Consider the following 19,866-nt stretch of genomic DNA (forward strand, 5'->3'; position numbering starts at 1 on the left):
CTGGCCTGTCTCCCAAGATTTGTGAGAGTGTTGGGTCATCCTTCAGGATAGGTTGTAGATCCTTAATAATGCGTTGGAGGGGTTTTAGTTGGGGACTGAAGGTGACGGCTAGTGGCGTTCTGTTATTTTCTTTGTTAGGCCTGTCCTGTAGTAGGTGACTTCTGGGTTCTCTTCTGGCTCTATCAATCTGTTTCTTCACTTCCGCAGGTGGGTATTGTAGTTGTAAGAATGCTTGATAGAGATCTTGTAGGTGTTTGTCTCTGTCTGAGGGGTTGGAGCAAATGCAGTTGTATCGCAGAGCTTGGCTGTAGACGATGGATCGTGTGGTGTGGTCAGGGTGAAAGCTGGAGGCATGTAGGTAGGAATAGCGGTCAGTAGGTTTCCGGTATAGGGTGGTGTTTATGTGACCATTGTTTATTAGCACTGTAGTGTCCAGGAAGTGGATCTCTTGTGTGGACTGGACCAGGCTGAGGTTGATGGTGGGATGGAAATTGTTGAAATCCTGGTGGAATTCCTCAAGGGCTTCTTTTCCATGGGTCCAGATGATGAAGATGTCATCAATATAGCGCAAGTAGAGTAGGGGCGTTAGGGGACGAGAGCTGAGGAAGCGTTGTTCTAAATCAGCCATAAAAATGTTGGCATACTGTGGGGCCATGCGGGTACCCATAGCAGTGCCGCTGATCTGAAGGTATACATTGTCCCCAAATGTAAAATAGTTATGGGTAAGGAGAAAGTCACAAAGTTCAGCCACCAGGTTAGCCGTGACATTATCGGGGATAGTGTTCTTGACGGCTTGTAGTCCATCTTTGTGTGGAATGTTGGTATAGAGGGCTTCTACATCCATAGTGGCCAGGCTGGTGTTATCAGGAAGATCACCGATGGATTGTAGTTTCCTCAGGAAGTCAGTGGTGTCTCGAAGGTAGCTGGGAGTGCTGGTAGCGTAGGGCCTGAGGAGGGAGTCTACATAGCCAGACAATCCTGCTGTCAGGGTGCCAATGCCTGAGATAATGGGGCGCCCAGGATTTCCAGCTTTATGGATCTTGGGTAGTAGATAGAATATCCCAGGTCGGGGTTCCAGGGGTGTGTCTGTGCGGATTTGATCTTGTGCTTTTTCGATCTTGTGCTTTTTCAGGAAGTTTCTTGAGCAAATGCTGTAGTTGCTTTTGGTAACTCTCAGTGGGATCATAGGGTAATGGCTTGTAGAACCTGGATTTGTGCTGAAAATGGCCCACCTTGATTATCATACACATTGTAAGGAGAGTGATCACTTTAGATAAGCTGTTACCAGCAGGAGAGTGGGATGGGAGGAGGTATTGTTTCATGGTCTCTGTGTATATAATGTCTTCTGCAGTTTCCACAGTATGCATCCGATGAAGTGAGCTGTAGCTCACGAAAGCTTATGCTCAAATAAATTGGTTAGTCTCTAAGGTGCCACAAGTACTCCTTTTCTTTTTGCGGTTTAAGGAAGATGTTCAGTTTTGGCTCCTTCTGAGATTTAATTCTTCACTCTTTAGGGAGAGGTTCATTTCGGCCAATCCAGTCTTCATTGACTAAAGCTGCTGTTTCTCGACCCATTGTGCCCAAGGTTCTTCCAGCACAAGATACCAACCACCTGTCCAGTAAGTCTGCCCTCATAAAACTGGCATATTTTGATTTCCTGCATCCAGGTACAAATCCTTGGTGCCTTTAAAATGTTTTGCTTGTTTTTATATATATACTTTGCAATACATAAAAACAGTTTGCACCACAATAGGTGTGGAGAGACTTGCTGTAGGGAAGGGGAGTGGGCAATGATGACACACTCCAAACTAATATCACATACCATGCTCATATCCTAACACTTGGCATATAGATGGATGGATGTATCTACAGATCTGAACCAGACCGAGCATCATGAATCCCCTGATCTCTGGGGAAAGTTAGAATACAGACTTTGTGGCTCACATTCAGCTCTGCATATGTATGTGTTACATTTTGTTCTAAGCCCTAATAGTTTATCCACCAAGACAAGATTTGGAACACTGGGCATGGAGGGGACTTCACCAATGCCTCCTTTTCTACCCTGCCCCATAATAAAAGAACATGCCTCTTAATTAAATGAACTGGTAGTGAGAACATGTAACCAGGAATCCTGTTTCATATTGTGTGTAGTTGGCCTGGGGAATTCTCTGCCATAGGAAGACAGTTAAATGTTGTAAGTTGTGAAAGAGCTGGATAAGCTTAAGTTACCTAAACGCTGTGTCCTGTGCAAGTTAAAATGCAGAGCACAACTTTATGCTTCAGAGAATAAGCTGGTCAGCTAATATGGAGAAATCTTCCTCCCTCATGCAGAATAACACAGCTGGCCAAGTGTATTATGGGTTTTTCCTCCAACAGAAATATCAAGCCTAGGCTGCAGCCAGAAGCAAGGTATTAGATGAGACTATTATGCTGGTGTTATAGCACCTCTCTCAAACTGTAGGCACTTCCCAGAAATTACACAACTAACTGCATTACTGCATAATTTTAAAAATCATGTGGACAAACAGCATATTTGACATGTAAATACTACTAGGAACATTTGTGGAGACAAAACTGGGATACCTCTTTTAAACTCCATTGAAGTGCAGTACAATGGACTGGGAGGGCCTTAAGGGGACAGAGTGGAAAAATGATAAATATTTTGCTAAAAATACTGCACCTCCTAAATATGGACAACAAGCATGTCTGCAGGATCTGAATCAACATTACCACTTCTGCATCTCTATGCTTATGTTAAGATTTAGCTACATGGCCTGATTCAATTCTTCCCCAAAGATATTTATAGGAGAGATGGGCAGTCAATGAAAGAAAAGATCTCTAATATTTTTTCTCTCTATTTTACCAAAGGTGCTATTGACTTAGCAGCTAAAAGTGCTGGTATTATCCCTGGCAGCCCCTTGCCTGTCCTGGATTCTGAGGGCTTGTCAGGTGTGTCTCCACTGTCTCCAGACTGTGTGGCTGCAGTGGTCACAGGGCAGGAGTCGGCCAAGGCAGATCAGATTGGAGGCTCCATTGGCACAGTAGGGGTCAGTATCTCTTAAATAGGCTTGTCAAAGCATTCATAATTTCCTTCGTTTTGTGTAAGAAGCCAACATCTGTATTAATTGTGAATCTGTGGTCAGCTTCCTCCTGAGACTTGTTGGATGGATTCATTTTTCAGAGCAAGCCTAGCCCAGGACGGAGTGGGTTGGTGGGTGTGTGGTGTTCAGGACCTGCTGGGGAGAATCTAGGGAAACAGGCACTGCTGTGTTGGAAAATAAGTTTCCATCCTGCTGGGAGGCTTACAGCCATGCAATTTCGATCTGCACTCCAGAAGTCTGAAACCAAAAGGCAAGGCACCATTTGAGAAAGATGCATTGAGTAGGGAATTGTGGGCACAAGAGAGTGCTGGTAGTAAACAGCTTTCTCCTAATGTGACTGAGTATTCACATGGGTCTCCGAGTGCCTGCGTTCTGATTCCAGCTGCATCCTCTTTCAGGAGATCACTTTATAAGTGGGAGTTGTGATGACCCTTATTGTTTCCCTTATCTATACCTAGAACAGGTGTCTGTGTTCACTACCTCCCTGGGATGGTGGTTAAGAGAGCAGTATCCCTGAGATCCCATCTTAGAAGAGAGGATAAGGGGGGAAATTGTGGCAAGGATGATCATATGTGCTTGTCTCTTGTAGCTCCTGCTAAGTTTGCTATAAGTGGTGTATAAGTGTGACTCATGTAGTCCCTTTTGCACTTCTAGGGTTCAAGCAGTAGGTGTCGGGTTCCTTTCATTAACCTACCGACACAGCAAGAGCAGGAAGCGGTCCCTGATGGATTCCAGGTACAGTATGAGCTGATCAAAGAGCAGCTGCATGAAGTTTATAGCAGTGGTGTTCTTCACACAAGCATTATTTAGGGACTCATATTCCAGTGCCATCCTTTTACCATGTCCCCATTTTCTAACCATTTTTGCAGAAATAGTCTGCAGGTCAGATGGCTCTTCCTTCAGCCATCAGGGTAATTGTTCTCCATGACTGTTACTGTGCTGGAATGGAAGTCTCACAGGTTGCTGTGGACAGCTGCTTATGTTGTGATTTTATACTACTCTGAGAGTGGAAGAGCAGAATGAAACTGACAATTTCTGATCTCTGAAGAGCAAACAGATCTGGTTTAATGCTGCGCTTGTGCATTGACTGGTACAGTGGAGGAGTGTAGCAAAGCAAACAGGTACCTTTATACTGCACCAGTCTATTTTAAACATTGTCTGAAGGGAAAGTAGACCCCAGGAACTGAAATAAGTATTACTCCTGGGGGACTTCTGCAACAAAAAATTTAAAATTCTGTGCACGATAAAAAAAATTCTGCATATTTTATTTGCCAAAATAGCATAATATAATCAAACTAGTTTCAATTATTTTGGCAATTTGTTTCAAAATACCTGTCAGCAAGTATGTCTGTAACAAAACAAAAAAGATTCCCCCAGCGAGTAGAGAGGTAAAGAAACCCCTATGACAACTCAGTTCCTGTTTCTCTGTCATGTTTTTGTTGTGTGCCTCAGTCTGGGTGTATCACACGTGCCAGGTGGGCACATCTTGCGGGGAAACTTTGCCCCTCTGGTCTGACACCCACACCCCCTACTCCCAGAGCCCAGCCATGGGGCACCCCATAGCACCCCTTATCTACCAGAGCCCAGGGATCCAGAGAGAAAAACAGCCTGATGATGGGTCCTCAGGCTTGTATGGCGTTCCTGCACGCTGCCTCCTTCCTTCAGGACATGATGGGAACTGCAGCTGCCTAGAACCCTCCAGCTCTGACCCCCCTCCCCCATGGGGTCCTGTATATGTGAGCCGGAGAGCCAGGTTCTGCTGAGTCCAGCAGCCCCTAGTGGTGGCCAGCAGCTCTGCAGCATCAGTTCTGTGTGGGGAATGAAATTCTGCACAGAACATTAATTCTGCTCAAATTCTGCATTGTGCAGTGATGTAGCATTCCCCCAGGAGTAAAGTATGCATTCTGGCAGTGCTGTCACTGTGTATCACTGCAGGAGGAACATTATCCAATAGTGTGATCTTGATGACAGTACTAGTTGCATAACCAAATCTTCTCAAGAGAAACACTTTGCTTTGGGTCTAGCTCATGGCAAAAGATCTATCTGGCTTTAAGATTAAACTCGATAAGTTTATGGAGGAGATGGTATGATGGGATAACATGGTTTTGGTAATTAAATATTCATGGTAAATAGGCCTAATGGCCTGTGATGGGATGTTAGATGGGGTGGGATCTGAGTTACTACAGAAAATTCTTTCCTGGGTATCTGGCTGGTGAATATTGCCCATATTGCCCATATGCTCAGGGTTTAGCTGATCACCATATTTGGGGTCGGGAAGGAATATTCCTCCAGGACAGACTGGAAGAGGCCCTGGAGGTTTTCCGCCTTCCTCTGTAGCATGGGACACTGGTCACTTGCTGGAGGATTCTCTGCTCCTTGAAGTCTTTAAACCATGATTTGAGGACTTCAATAGCTCAGACATAGGTGAGAGGTTTTTCGCAGGAGTGAGTGGGTGAAATTCTGTGGCCTGCGTTGTGCAGGAGGTCAGACTAGAAGATCATAATGGTCCCGTCTGACCTTAGAATCTATGAATCTATCTATGGCTAATTATAGAAGCAAGGATTGTTTGATGGATGTTAATTTTATAACCTCAGACTAATCTGGTGGCTAATGCAACTTCAAATGTGATGTTGAGACACTCTTCAAGGATATATATGGGAGCACTTAATGGTGCTTCAGTTATTTTAGTGGAAGAAGGTGTAGGGCTCACTTTTGTAGTGGAACCTGCTGGCTGCAGAAGTCCTCAAGAAAAATAATCTTGTTAAATCAGGGGTGATCTCCAAGCAGCTGCATGTTTCTCAGCTGACAAAGCCTGATTCAATATTCAGCTGTTAAGAAGAGTCTTGTAGAATAATGGGACTCCTCTCATTAACTCTTTCACTGGTTTCAGTTGTAGAAGGTTTCGGAAATGCTCTAGTTTAAATCAGTTGCATTTGAGTGTGATGCAAAACCCAACTTTTGTCAGGCTATTGTGGAGGGTATGGGCTGAGTATGCTTGTGGGCTGTCCTTTTGTGTGGTTTTCAGTTTTTGATAGGTGTCCAGAGCATGGAACCTGTAGATCTTTTATTCTTGTATGAAAAATACAAATATTTCATCAGGTAGTTGGACTGGTGGAACAGAGTATGCTAGGAGTCTTTTCTGCTTGATTTTATCCTGCTTCTGTTGCATCCATCTGTTCTTCTCTTTCAACCCAACGCTCAGGCTCTCCGCACGCATGATCTGTCTGTTGTAACTTTTAGAAGTGTCCAAGTCCTATGCAAACTAATGACTCGTTCATTCTCTGACTCTTACAGCAGGACACATCAGTCCTTTCTCTGTCAGAACTGTCCAAGACCCCTCTCCAGAATGGTCTCTCCACTCCTCCTCTTCCTCCATCACAGGCCTCCAGTACGCATCTGTGTCCTCCCAACGTCTCTGCTCTGCTGGATATCTCTCTGCCTGGGCCACCTGAAGATGTGCTTTCTCAGGGAGAACCTGCTACTCAAATAAGCGACTCTATCATTGAAATCGCTATCAGCTCTGGTCAATACAGTAAGACTAAGTCAAGATCAGGCATTTTCATTACTAAAGTTAAAAAAATGCTATTAACTGCAGCATGTTCTAAATATCAGAAAAATCCTTATTACGAGGCATCATCATGGACTTAGTGATATCCTTTGAGAAGTTAAATTGTGTAGTTCCCCTTTTTCTTAACGAGTCTGACTGCATTTTAAATTAATGTACATTTAAGTTGTTGCTGGCCTAGCAGAGAGTTTTGGTAGCTCTTTGAACTTACTGAACAGCTCTGCAGCAGTGTCCTCCATAGCTTACTAAATAGTAAGGACCAAAATCTTCTCTCTGATCTCCCTCTGGGTTACCTATTGATTTCAGTGGTAGCCCTGTAGACACACATGAGGAGGGAATATGGCTTCTTACATATTATTTAAGTGAATTAGGCAGCCTTTTGGCCAATGATACCATGGGTCTTCATAAATGATTTTTTGAACTTAGGTCATGTCTACGCTTACAGGCTTACAGTGGCACAGCTGTACTGATACAGCTGTGCTGCTGTAAGAGCACTGTTGTAGCTGCATTATGCCGACAGAAGAGAGCTCTCCAATCAGCATATAATAAAACCAGCTAAATGAGCAGCGGTAGTTATGTTGGCAGGAGAGCGTCTCCCGCCGACAGAGCATGGTGCACAAATGCGCTTATGCCAGCAAAACGTATGTCACTCCGCAGTGTGTTTTTTCACACCGCTGAGCGACAAAAGTTTTGCCAATATAAGTGCTAGTTTAGACATGGCTTAAGTATTGTCTTCCAATCCTTCATTTAACCCTGCAGAAACATGGCCTTGGTGGACTATACCATGACTTTCATATGTAAGAGATTTCTTAAAGTAACAAATATGCAAGCGAATGGAACATTTATTCCCATCTCTCAGATGAGGAAAACTGAGACAGAGGTTAAAGTGAACTTCTGCTCTAAAATATTATTCTGTAAAAATACAGAGTATTGAAACAGTGTTTTTTGTTAGACAAACACCTGTCAGGAATGGTCTAGTTATTACTAGCCCTGCCTTGAGGGCAGGGGACTGGATTAGATTATCTCTCGAGGTTCCTTTCATCATTGACTTCTATAATTCTATGTTTGTGTGTCAGTATTTCCAGGTAAAATTTGCTCAGTTTCCCAGGAAAAATATGTTTTAAATTTGGGCCTGCAAATTCACCTTGAGATCTGAGACTCAAACTGAGTTCTTTACTTCTCCTGCATCTTCATCGATAATAAAGGTCAATGGGGTTGCATAGTTTGACCTACAGCATCTTTAGTATCTGTGAGGTTACAGAAGAAGGAAAGAGCCATTTCCCAGGGTGACTTTGTAGGACTGACATTTAAAACATCCTGTTACTGGTCAGCTGAGCAAATTTGATCTCGAAATGTTGATGTATAATGAACATAGAGCCCCATCACATCACTTTTTGTCATTTAAAATGCCATACTAATTTGAGTTGCCCAAGACCCGACAAAAAGTCAATGTCAGAGCCTGAAACTCAAATTTTGGATATTGCAGATACAACCCAACCCATAATGCTTCTGGTAAGGAGCCATTTAGTGTAACTGAAAATGCACTGAGATCTAGTAAATTAACTGTGAAGTCTGCAGCATGTACTGAGAGGTGAGGGACGCAGTTTTAAAACAAGTCAGTCAAAACCTCCCTCAGGACTAAGCACCCACCAGTACTTGGCATACAAATCTGGGTTTAACTCTACTTGTTCAGATTTTCAGTTTCACCTTTAAAGTGTTGCATTAGATTGAATAATTGTACTGTTTCTCATTTGTGAACATGCTTTAGGATGTAATGGTGTATGCTTCTAAAAACAATATTCTTTATGCAAAAAAAATTTTGATATCAATTTTAAAAATTTTCATCTTGGGGCATTTTTTTTTAAAAGAATTGTGGATTTGAATTCTGAGCAACTTGGTGTTCTTTTTCCAGATGTCTGGCTAGCCCATCAGAACCCTACCCTATTGGGCATACAGGAACGAGTTAGGTCTCATTACCTGGCAGTCAATAAGGGCCTAAACGTCTTCACCTACTAGCAGAGAACCTATAGAGAGACCCAACACCCAATTATCTTTAGTAGGATATAGCGTCAAATGGTCTTTCACACTATGGTAATTCTGTGCCACTTACCCAGTTGACCAACTGTCCTCTAAAGATTCTATATTTTCAGTTTGCTTGTAGTTTCTTTAAATGAGTGTGGACAGTAGCTTCCATCTTATTTCCTTTTCCCACAGAAATCTTGACACACCTGGTCCAGTTAGGACTGAACTAAATTGGGCCTTTCAGATCCCCACCTTCCACTATCACACTCCTCCCTCAGGAAATTGCACTGCATCATAGCTAAATTCTTTCATCAACCAGTCAATATCCTTAAGATGAGTTGGTTTAGGACTAAATCCAGTTTCCCTTACTCCACTGGGTAATGCCATTGTAGTTCAGAATAAGTTGGTGTTGGTTGATTCTCTGTACAGTGGCATTCATTCTAAGAGTATTATGGAGTGCCTTGCTTCCAGTTGCCTGAAAATGTGTTGAACACCCCAAAGTACTTGAAGTTGTCCTGGTGGCTTTACAGAATTGACTCAGTCAGTGATTCTTTGCATTGGCTTTCAGATGAAGGTGTTTCCCTCTCTCCTGCGAAACTGAATGGCAGTGACAGCTCCAAAAGTCTTCCGTCCCCCTCCAGCAGTCCTCAGCAGAACTGGATTGCCTCTCCGAGCCATGACCCACAGTGGTACCCCAATGACTCTACCGACTCATCTCTCAGCAGCCTGTTTTGTGAGTGTCCGTACACAGAGAACTATGATGGAGGAATGGTCCTATCTTTTCTAAAGAGCTTCTCTTCACCCAGCCCCAGTCCCTTGACTTGGAGGGAGTCCCTGGAAGAGAGTAAACTCAGTAGGATGTTGGAAGACTTTTTCCCTTCCTTCCCACCTTCCTCTCTAACTGGAATTGTTACCCCTAGATGGACTTAATTTCATTCAGCCCAGATTTGGAAGTCTGCTCCTGAAATAGAAGTTGCTCAACTGGCACGGGGCAACAGCATATACCTTGGAGCGAGTAACTGAGACCTTTTTGTGGTCTGCTAGGTTTTGCAAGTCAGACTCATCTTTTAGGTTGAAACATTTTGAGTGTTCTGCTAAAACAGCAAAATGATGCAACCAGCTCTTCTGTTTGGAACGTGTAGGTTTCATTGTATGCGTGGTGCATAATTCTAAGGAGGTGAGAGAATTGTTTTTTCTGACTTAGCTCAAAAAATGAATAGCTGTATGGCTAGTGTCTCCAGTGTAATGTGTGTTTACCTCTTTTGGGCTGAGGTGATTACTTGATCCATTTGGCAGCCTGCTGGTAGTGCTCATGCTAGTAACTTCTTATTCTGAGGCAGTAGAGGAGAGAGATGGCTTTAGATCTGCTTTGTGCTAGGTTTCCATGTACCTCTCCTCCTCCTCTTCAAATGTACAAGTTCAATACACCTACTTGCTGCTAAACAACAAAGTAAAAGAGGCAGTGAGAGGTAAAAAGTGGAAGTTAAAGTGGAAGTTAAATTCTAGTGAGGAAAATAGAAAGGAGCATAAACACTGGCAAATGAAGTGTAAAAATACAATTAGGAAGGCCAAAAAAGAATCTGTGGAACAGTTAGCTGAAGACTCAAAAAGTAATAGCAAAAAAAATTTTAAGTGCATCAGAAGCAGGAAGCCTGCTAAACAACCAGTGGGGCCACTGGACGATCGAGGTGCTAAAGGAGCACTAAAGGGGGATAAGGCCATTGCGGAGAAACTAAATGAATTCTTTACATCGGTCTTCACGGCTGAGGATGTGAGGGAGAGTCCCAAACCTGAGCCATTCTTTTTTTAGGTGACAGATCTGAGGAATTGTCCCAGATTTGAGGTATCATTAGAGGAGGTTTTGGAACAAATTGATAAATTAAACAGCAATAAGTCACCAGGACCAGATGGTATTCACCCAAGAGTTCTGAAGGAACTCAAATGTGAATTTGCCGAACTACTAACTGTAGTCTGTAACCTATCATTTAAATCAGCTTCAGTACCAAATGACTGGAGGATAGCTAATGTGACGCCAATTTTTAAAAAGGGCTCCAGAGGTGGATCCTGGCAATTACAGGTCTGTAAGCCTGACTTCAGTACCGGGCCAACTGGTTGAAACTATAATGAAGAACAATATTGTCAGACTTATAGATGAGGAAGAGTCAACATGGTTTTAGTAAAGGGAAATCATGACTCACCAATCTACTAGAATTCTTTGAGGGGGTCAACAAGCGTGTGGACCAAGGGGATCCAGTGGATATAGTGTACTTAAATTTTCAGAAAGCCTTTGACAAGGTCCCTTACAAAGGTTCTTTACGCAAAGTAAGCTGCCACGGGACAAGAGGGAAGGTGCTCTCATGGATTGGTAACTGGTTGAAGGATAGGAAACAAAGGGTAAGTATAAACGGTCAGTTTTCAGACTGGAGAGAGGTAAATATTGGTGTCCCCCAGGGGTCTGTTCTAGGACTAGTCCTTTTCAACATTCATAAATGATCTGGAAAAGGGGTAAACAGTGAGGTGGCAAAATTTGCAGATGATACAAAATTACTAAAGATAGTTAAACCCAGGCAGACTGCGAAGAGCTACAAAAGGATCTCTCAAAACTGGGTGACTGGGCAACAAAATGGCAGATGAAGTTTAATGTTGATAAATGCAAAGTAATGCACATTGGAAAGTATAATCCCAACTATACATATAAAATGATGGGGTCTAAATTAGCTGTTACCCCTCACGAAAGAGATCTTGGAGTCATTGTGGATGGTTCTCTGAAAACATCCACTCAATGTGCAGCAGCAGTCAAAAAAGCGAACAGAATGCTGGGAATAATTAAGAAAGGGATAGATAATAGGACAGAAAATATCCTGTTGCCTCTATATAAATCCATGGTACACCCACATCCTGAATACTGTGTGCAGATGTGGTTGTCCCTTCTCAAAAAACAGATCTATTGGAATTGAAAAAGGTTCAGAAAAGGGCGACAAAAATGATTAGGGGTATGGAACAGCTTCCATATGAGGAGAGATTAATAAGACTGGGACTTTTTAGCTTGGAAAAGAGACCGCTAAGGGGAGACATGATTGAGGTGGATAAAATCATGACTGGTGTAGAGAAAGTAGATAAGGAAGTGTTGTTTACTACTTCTCATAACACAAGAGCTAGGTTTCAGAGTAGCAGCCATGTTAGTCTGTATTCGCAAAAAGAAAAGGAGTACTTGTGGCACCTTAGAGACTAATAAGTTTATTTGAGCATAAGCTTTCATGAGCTAGGGGTCACCAAATGAAATTAATAGGCAGCAGGTTTAAAACAAATAAAAGGAAGTATTTCTTCACACAACACAGTCAACCTGTGGAACTCCTTGCCAGAGGATATTGTGAAGGCCAAGACCATAACAGAGGTAAAAAAAGAACTAGATAAATTCATGGAGGATAGGTCCATCAATGGCTATTAGGCAGGATGGGCAGGAATGGTGTCCCTAGCCTCTGTTTGCCAGAAGCTGGGAATGAGCAACAGTGGATGGATCACTTGATAATTACCTGTTCTGTTCATTCCCTCTGGGGCACCTGACACTGGCCACTGTTGGAAGACAGGATACTGGGCTTGATGGACCCTGGGTCTGACCCAGTAGGGTCATTCTTATGTTCTTATGCTTTTCCTCTCTATGCAGCAAGTTTCATCTCCCCCGAGAAGGGCCGGAAAATGTTGCCAACTCCTGTTGGAACTGCTAGTGGCACCTCCTTATTGGGACCAAGCCTGCTGGATGGAAACTCACGGGACTCTTTTGTGTCTCGCTCTCTGGCAGATGTAGCAGAGGTATGTGGTCAAATCACATCAGGCTGTATTTGCACTTGAAATAATTACCATTGAATGGGCCTCCTTGCTTCCCTTTTTAATAGTATTGTTCATGTTACTCATTATATTTCCTCTGGATACTCATGGCAGATGCCAGGCTTTACATTTAACAGAGCAGAGAAACAGATTTACACGGAAGATGCAGAATGAACTGGTGGTATGTTCTGCATGAGTTGCTGTGTGAAACTCTTGTGAGCAACCTTATGACTTCTGCCTCACTGGCTGGTGGAGATCAGGTCAATTTTATAGATCAGCAGTTCTCAAACTTTAGCAACCCAAGGGACCCCCATTTTGATTTAAAATTTTTTGGGGACCCCCAAGTCCCTGGCTCAGTCCCAGGCCTCGTGCCCACTGCACGCCTTCCCCCAAGGCCCCACCTCTTCTCTGCCTCCTTCCGCTCTCTCCCCTGAGTGTGCCCCATTTCTCCCCCTCCCTCCTAGCACCTCCTGCACACCAGGGAACAGCTGTTCCGTGGCATGAGGGAGGCACTGAGAGGGAGGAGTTGATCAGCGCAGCTGGAGGCCCCAGGACATGATTCTGTCCCCTCCCCTGAGCATGTCTCATCCCCGCTCCTCCCCCTCCCGCTCAGCACCTCCTGCATGCTGCTGAACAGCTATTCCCTGGTGTGCAGGAGGCACTGGGAGGAAGGGGGAGGAGTTGATCAGTGGGGACTCCAGTTTGAGAAACGCTGCTATAGATTATATGCTTTGAACTCGGCATACAGGGAGTTCTAGTCCAGCTGTTCTCTGTACCCTGATCCATGGAGCTGCAGCAGGACTATGCTGATGCAGTATACATCACTGGCTGTTATAACTATGCCTCCACTCTGGATAGGGAGGTGAGGGAGTGAGCGCCTTTATGCGACTGCAGCCTCCAGTCCAACTTTCTGTCAGCAAAGACTGCCAGTTTTTGCTGGAGTGAATCAAGCCTATGTTAACTCAGAGCTCATAGCATTGTACTTGGATAGAATTTGACTGACCCAGTGTAGTCATCTAAGAGAAGGTGATATGTGAGCCATTACTTTAGGCAAGCTGTCATGTTTTTTGTGGAGGGAGCCAGCCACAACAGTTTAATAGTAGTCTTAACAAAAACAGTGTTCTGAAAGGTCTGTCATCAAGGGTCCTTCAGAAGGAAGTCTTCTTTATGTATGGAACAGGTACAGTGCAGGGAGCAGTTGCGCAAGCTTACCCCACATCACTCTGCCAGTGCACCTCGCTGCTGATCTGGAGGGTGTGTTGGCATGTCCCATTCATTCTTAAGCTCTTGGTTAAGGTGGCCACAGACATACCAATCTGAAATTTTTTGTGAAGTGGACACTTGTCAGCTAAAATTGGACTGAGGCTACTAATTCATTTCAGAGAGGCCACTGAAGAGCCAGCAGTTAACTGTTGAGCTGGGCTGCATTGGAACAGATGAATTGGAGGTGAAAATCTTATATTTTCCTATGTGGCCCTGATCTCAGCTTGTATTATTTGGTCCCTTAGCAGTCACAGGCAGATGTTACTCTCTCTAACCCAAATGAATGAGACAAGCCTCTGCTGACCTTTTTTCCTATCCGTCTTCTAGGTGGTGGATTCCCAGCTGGCTTGCATGATGAATGAGAACAGCATAGATTACATATCTCGTTTCAACGATCTTGCCCAGGAGCTGTCAATACCTGAGCCAACCCGTAGGGAAATCCTCTTTGATGGAGGAGGAGGCGGCCCTCCAACTGGTGACCTCTCGCAGTGAGCATAAGAGACTAGGAGGCTGGTGGAGACTGTTCAGCTTAGTGGAATTTATTGTACTAGATCTGAGAGGCAAGTTGAGGATATGCAACTGAAGTCCAAATGCCGTCGACCGGTGCACGCCTTTCTAGAAGAGCAACGTTGTCTTTAGAGTTTTGAAGAAGTATCTGCAAGTCCTAGAATGTGCAATATGCTGGGAAAAATGTAATGGGGAACATTATTACAGGGAGTGATGTCTGCATCAATGATCTAAGATGGTGAATAAATGCGTTTGAGGTGGTCCTGGACTTGTACTTTTGGCATGGCCTAGGCAAGAAGCTTGGACAAGAGTATGACTAGAAACTTCTTCAACTTGAATCTTTTTTTGTATGGTGATAGACATACCATGATTTGGGATCCACATTGAAATTGAGGGGCGGAGAGAGAGGGAAATGCTTTTTCTACTCATATCTTGAAACATACTGCTTGGCAAGATTGTCGAATCAGTCAAACTGAAGTTTCTTGCACTCTCCTGAAAGGCACCGTTACTCTGCAATGCTTGTGCTGCCATTTTATAAAACATTCTGTTTCTTTGGCTACACCTTGTATATTGAACATTCCAGTTGGGCAGATGCCTGCATACTTGTTTTGGGGAGGATGTAGGCTCCCCTACATATTCAGTGGATCCCTGCAGATTTTCCTTGTTTTTTAAATCCTACCCTACATCACAGCCACCATCCTTCTGACTGAATCTACTTGCTCCTTTTAGTAGGTTGACACAGGATTCTTCATCGCATTGGACAGTGCAGTGGGTCATCCCCCACCAATGGGAGTTTGTTTCCCTGGAAGATGGTTACTTTCCAGGAGAGGAAACATTGCAGAAAGGGGTTTTCCTGGAATCACTCTTAAAGCTTTGCCTTAATAGGTTTTGGTTTTGTTAGGAAACCTGTATATCACCATCTTTCTCCACATATATGCCAGATCCAGCATCTCGCTGGGGATTCTTATGGGAGAGGAGATAGGAAAGAACAATGTTCATATAAAGATATAAATAATATTTTTAAACTAAGTTAGATTTCAGCAATCTTATGTCTTTCAAATGAGGAGGCGAGGTGTCAAGTCTCATTTTAATCTGATCTCTCCACCCTGTCCTGCCCTACCTAGATGATCTGTGGTACCTCAGGGCATAATTTTTCATTGTAGTTCCTCCCTGGCACGATGGGTCCAGAAGTTCCCAGCTAAGCTGTTGTGCATTTCTATGGTATAGTGTTTTAATGCCTGAAAGACCCAAGTCCTGATATCAGTAGGTCCAAAGGAGTTCTGGTAACGTTACTTCCTTTACAGATGGTTTTCCTTTTGTTTCTAACAGCTCAGGATACATCCTTCTCCTATTTCTTTTCCCATCAGTCTTGAAAAGGATACTTTTACTGTGCCTGTTTTTAAAGCATTATCTGCAGCCTCTAGTAAAAAGATTCCCCTTGACTATTTTAGGTAGCTCTGAAGCTCTTCCAGGAGCTAGTCCTGTATAAACTTCAAACTTTTATATACATAGCTGTTTGCTAATTAATAAAACATAAACCCCTCTATCCTTAAGGCCATTACTAGGGCTTCATTTTCTCAACTTGTGCTATGCTTTGGATTTAGTTCTACCTACTCCTACAAAGCATTTGACTGGGAGTCTTATTAAAATGTTGCCCACGAAGCACTGATTGGGCATATGATGTTCCCTGTCACTTTACCCCCACCCGGGTAGACATTTTTGATATTGGTTGGTATGTTCTTTGCTTTGTGCTTCTCTAGCTTTAAGAGAGAATTTAACCAGTTTTCTGATATTCATACTCTGTGACCCAGAGCAGGTTTATTTACCTCCTTCCCTAAGACTTGGAGGCCACTCCTTTGATTCATGCTGTAGGATGCCTTGTGTCTGGTTGCTTCGTTCTTTTCTTGGATGTGGGAATCACCTGCCCAGTTAGACACAGCATTCATACAATTGAGTATTCCCAGCAGGGACTCAGACCTGCATTACGAGCAAGCAGTGGGTCAGCAAACTAAAGGGGGAAGATTTCATACTAATAAGCTAACTCCCTGCTTTGGCTATAGATTACCTGGGGTCTTTCCTCTCAGAACATGCAGTCTAAAATCCTATCACGATTTGCAGGGTCTCATGCAGTCTTAGATCACAAGCATGTTTAAAGTTGCCAGCCAAATCTACACCTAGTCATGTATATTTGTTTCTGAAGGGTTCAAACTTGGTAGAAACCAGGATTTCCATTAAACCCAAGAATCCCACTGTCTGAATCTTTCCAGTGATTGTTGTAGTTCAGATGTCTTTTAGTCCAGTTTTTCTCAAAGCAGCAACTCCAGGTTTTGGCTACCCATGTTAGTAATGCCATCTGTAATTCTCCAGAATTACTTCTGCTAACTAACAGAGGCTTCCTAGTATAGATGTGTCTGGATTACCAAAACATAATGACATTTAGCACATGTAAAAGGAGGAGACATGACCAGTTTTAGTCAAGTGCAACAAATCTGAACCTTCAGTTGGTTTTTATGTCTTAAATTTTGAGAAGCTAGCCTTATGCTGGCAAGTATATTTGGTTACTTCAACCTTCCCCCACCCCCCAAAATAGATATTGATAATAGGACAGATGTCACATTGATCTTGTGAGCACTCTTCCCATAAGCGGGTCTAGATTATGCCAGCCCTGTTGGAAGTGAAGGGCATGACATTTCAGCAGTATCTACTTATGAGTCTGTCGCCAGAATGCAGGGAGCTGTCTACAGCCCATATGCCTTGCCACAGGAACAGAATTGTTACAGGATGAATCTCAATGTAGTCGATATTTGTAATGGCCCATGAGGCCAGCAGATTTTAATATCCTGGACTTCTCAAGGCAGATCAGGAGCACTAGGTGGGGAGGCAAATGTGGAGAATAGGCAGAGCCACCTTTCAGCACCCAGAAATTTTATGGTAAAAATGTGCTTAGCATCTGCTTTTAAAAAATTCTTCTTATAAACACACATTTGAACATCCTCTCCTCTCCCCATGGTGTCCATGGCCCCTTCCTTCCCTCCTCTCTTCCTGATATTTTCAGTGCACACAGAATACTCCCACCTGCTATATCTGTTCTCTGATTCAGGAATGTTATGATACCCTGCACATTGCATCGTAATAGCAAAACCCAAGCAAAACAAAGTTTTTTAGCATCAGGGAAAATTTTAAAACAAACTTAGATCATAATGATAAATTCATATCAATAGAGAACTTACTGTCTTCGTGAAGTTGCTTGTACACACACCTTGGGAGATACCTTTCTCTAGGAATTGGTGGATCTCTAGCAGATGCCCAATTGTATTCTGGACTTCAAGAGGTTGTACTTAGGGCTGCCATGGGGAAAGCTAACATCTTGTTTAAAGTAGAAAAATAAAATTTGAATTATGCTATTCCAGCTCCTCCAACATGACTAAGTAACCAGAACAACTTTGGTAACCATTTCAGCTTTTCCTGAACAGATGTTCAGCTATGTTGCTAGTCAGCTGTAGGCAGGATTGTTTCAGGGGAGTAACACTTACTCCGTTATTTTCATATCTTCATGAGGCACTGGGAGGAGGCTGGGAGGGGGGAATGGACATTGACAACCTGGCCTCCACTTCTGATGTAAGTTCCTGTAAAGCTTGTGCTCTGACTTAGAGTTTAGAGTTATTTTCTTGATCTCAGTTGTTTGGCAAGCCTGTGAGCGTACATGGAATGATGTAACTGGTTTCTTTGTATCCCCTAAAGTGGGATGTTGAAAACATGAAACTTGTCATTGTAGTTTGGTTATAAAGCAATATTATCTCCTAAAGAATATATCTGCCCTTTTTTGTACCTGTGCGCTTAGTAATAGGCCACCTACCAGGGCATCAGATTCTGTTCAGCCAAACAATTCATTCTGTCCTTCATCACTAAATCTACCAAGTATAGGAATTTTAATTGTTTTCTAAAATGGCATTGTGTAACTTTTTCCTTCACACCCTTCTTATTTATATTTCTAAATTGAATTAAATAGCTTGGATCAAACATCATCTACAAAGAAAGCTCATCTATTGACTACCAATCCCGCAATGTAAATTACTGTTGCTTTTTTTTTTTTACGCTCAAAAGTCAGATGCATTTGTAAGGAAAGTATTGCACTTTTTTAACCTTTTCAAACCTTTAAATCTCCTGAGTTCACAGTGATTTATACATGTTAAATAAGTGAAACCTTGGCAAGCACTACGGCAATAAGTTATCATTAGTTACTGAAACGTGATAACTGGCTTTAGAGCTTTTGGTTTGGCAGCAAAATTTATTGCTGTTTCTTTTAATAATAGTTAAGCCATATCATCTAAGGTTTTTGGCTTGTTTGAGATGTGAATTTGTTTTATAGATTATAAATATACATATATAGTGTATGTATAAAGCAGAATGCCTGTCCTTACTGATTTTTTGTACCATATTGTAAATTATATTATTTATTCTTTACCAATTTTGGAAAAAGATGTTTTTGGTTATTTAATATAATATACAAAAGCTGTTAAACTTCCTCTGTTTAAATTTCCAATTCAACTTGTAAAGTTTTTATTGTGCATAAATACATACTAATACTTGGTCTAACTGATGGTCAGTTGTTTGTTACATGTGCAGTTTCTGCCTTGCAGTCTCTCATTAGGTTTTGGGTTTTAACCAGTTTTTACTTGGTAGTGACTGGTGATGCTCCCATTGGAAACAAATGCGACTGAGATTTGTCCTCAAAATTTTAATTCTTGGGGTGAAGTCCTGGCTCCATTGAAGTGAGTGACAAAATTCCCATTGATTACAGTGGAGCCGATATTTTTCACCGCTTATTTCTAGAAGATATGGGTGAGAGAACCACCTTAAGATATTTCTGTATGTTGCAACTCTCCTCCCCACTCCTATCTGTCTTAGCAACATAAGTCCTTCACTGTGTTCTGTGGACAACTAGAGGCCTCAAGGAGCTGTCTAGTTACATGATACTGCCTCTTTTTCCACCTGCTCTACATCACACTAAAGACAGTTGAATGTTACCTTCATAATATTACTTTTCCCACATATAAGCAATTGTTGTAGTTGCCTCAGGATGTTAAGCAAAGCTGGATGAATGAGAGGGGAGGTGGAATGTTCAGGTCGGAATGGGGGTAGGTCAAATGTCTGAGTCACTAAGGGTTTGTCTAGATGGAGGAATTTAGGTAAATTAATCCAGATTAAATAAAATTGTAAATCTAAAGCACATTCATTCAATCACATTAACACCTGTGTGGGCACTCATTTGGAATTAAAATAGCCTTAATTTGGTTTAGCTTAATTCTCAGGAATAAAGTTAAACTGAATTAAAGGCATTTTAATGCCAAGTGAGTGCCCATATAGGGTCTTAATGTGGTTTAATGTGCTTTAAATTCACATTTATGGTTAATTTGGATTAATTTTCCTGCATGTCTCAGTGTAAAAGTGCCTTAAACTATGTTCCATTCTACAAAAAGTTCAGACTCCCTATAAAGACATTTCTTGTTGCTCTTAATCCTTGCTACCCTATGTTCTTAATGTCATACCTGCAGTTACTCAGTTTCACAATGTGGAGCCATG

At 42.5% G+C, this 19,866-nt stretch overlaps 1 protein-coding gene across 3 annotated transcripts in view; it reads left to right on the forward strand.

The window, feature by feature from the left end:
* CRAMP1 (cramped chromatin regulator 1) overlaps positions 1 to 18,091 on the forward strand; it is a 117,125-nt gene extending 99,034 nt beyond the window's left edge. For all 3 annotated transcript variants that reach the window (XM_075132903.1, XM_048866189.2, XM_075132902.1), the window contains exons 15-21: positions 1,515 to 1,619; positions 2,869 to 3,047; positions 3,756 to 3,836; positions 6,396 to 6,633; positions 9,257 to 9,421; positions 12,353 to 12,498; positions 14,104 to 18,091. In XM_075132903.1, the coding sequence (XP_074989004.1) occupies positions 1,515 to 1,619; positions 2,869 to 3,047; positions 3,756 to 3,836; positions 6,396 to 6,633; positions 9,257 to 9,421; positions 12,353 to 12,498; positions 14,104 to 14,268 (1,079 nt within the window). In that variant the 3' untranslated portion in view covers positions 14,269 to 18,091. The remainder of the gene's footprint in view (positions 1 to 1,514; positions 1,620 to 2,868; positions 3,048 to 3,755; positions 3,837 to 6,395; positions 6,634 to 9,256; positions 9,422 to 12,352; positions 12,499 to 14,103) is intronic.
* The last annotated feature ends 1,775 nt before the right edge of the window (positions 18,092 to 19,866 follow it).

This window comes from Caretta caretta, chromosome 10 (genome assembly GCF_965140235.1).
Source record: "Caretta caretta isolate rCarCar2 chromosome 10, rCarCar1.hap1, whole genome shotgun sequence".
In the NCBI taxonomy this organism is placed as follows: domain Eukaryota; kingdom Metazoa; phylum Chordata; order Testudines; family Cheloniidae; genus Caretta; species Caretta caretta.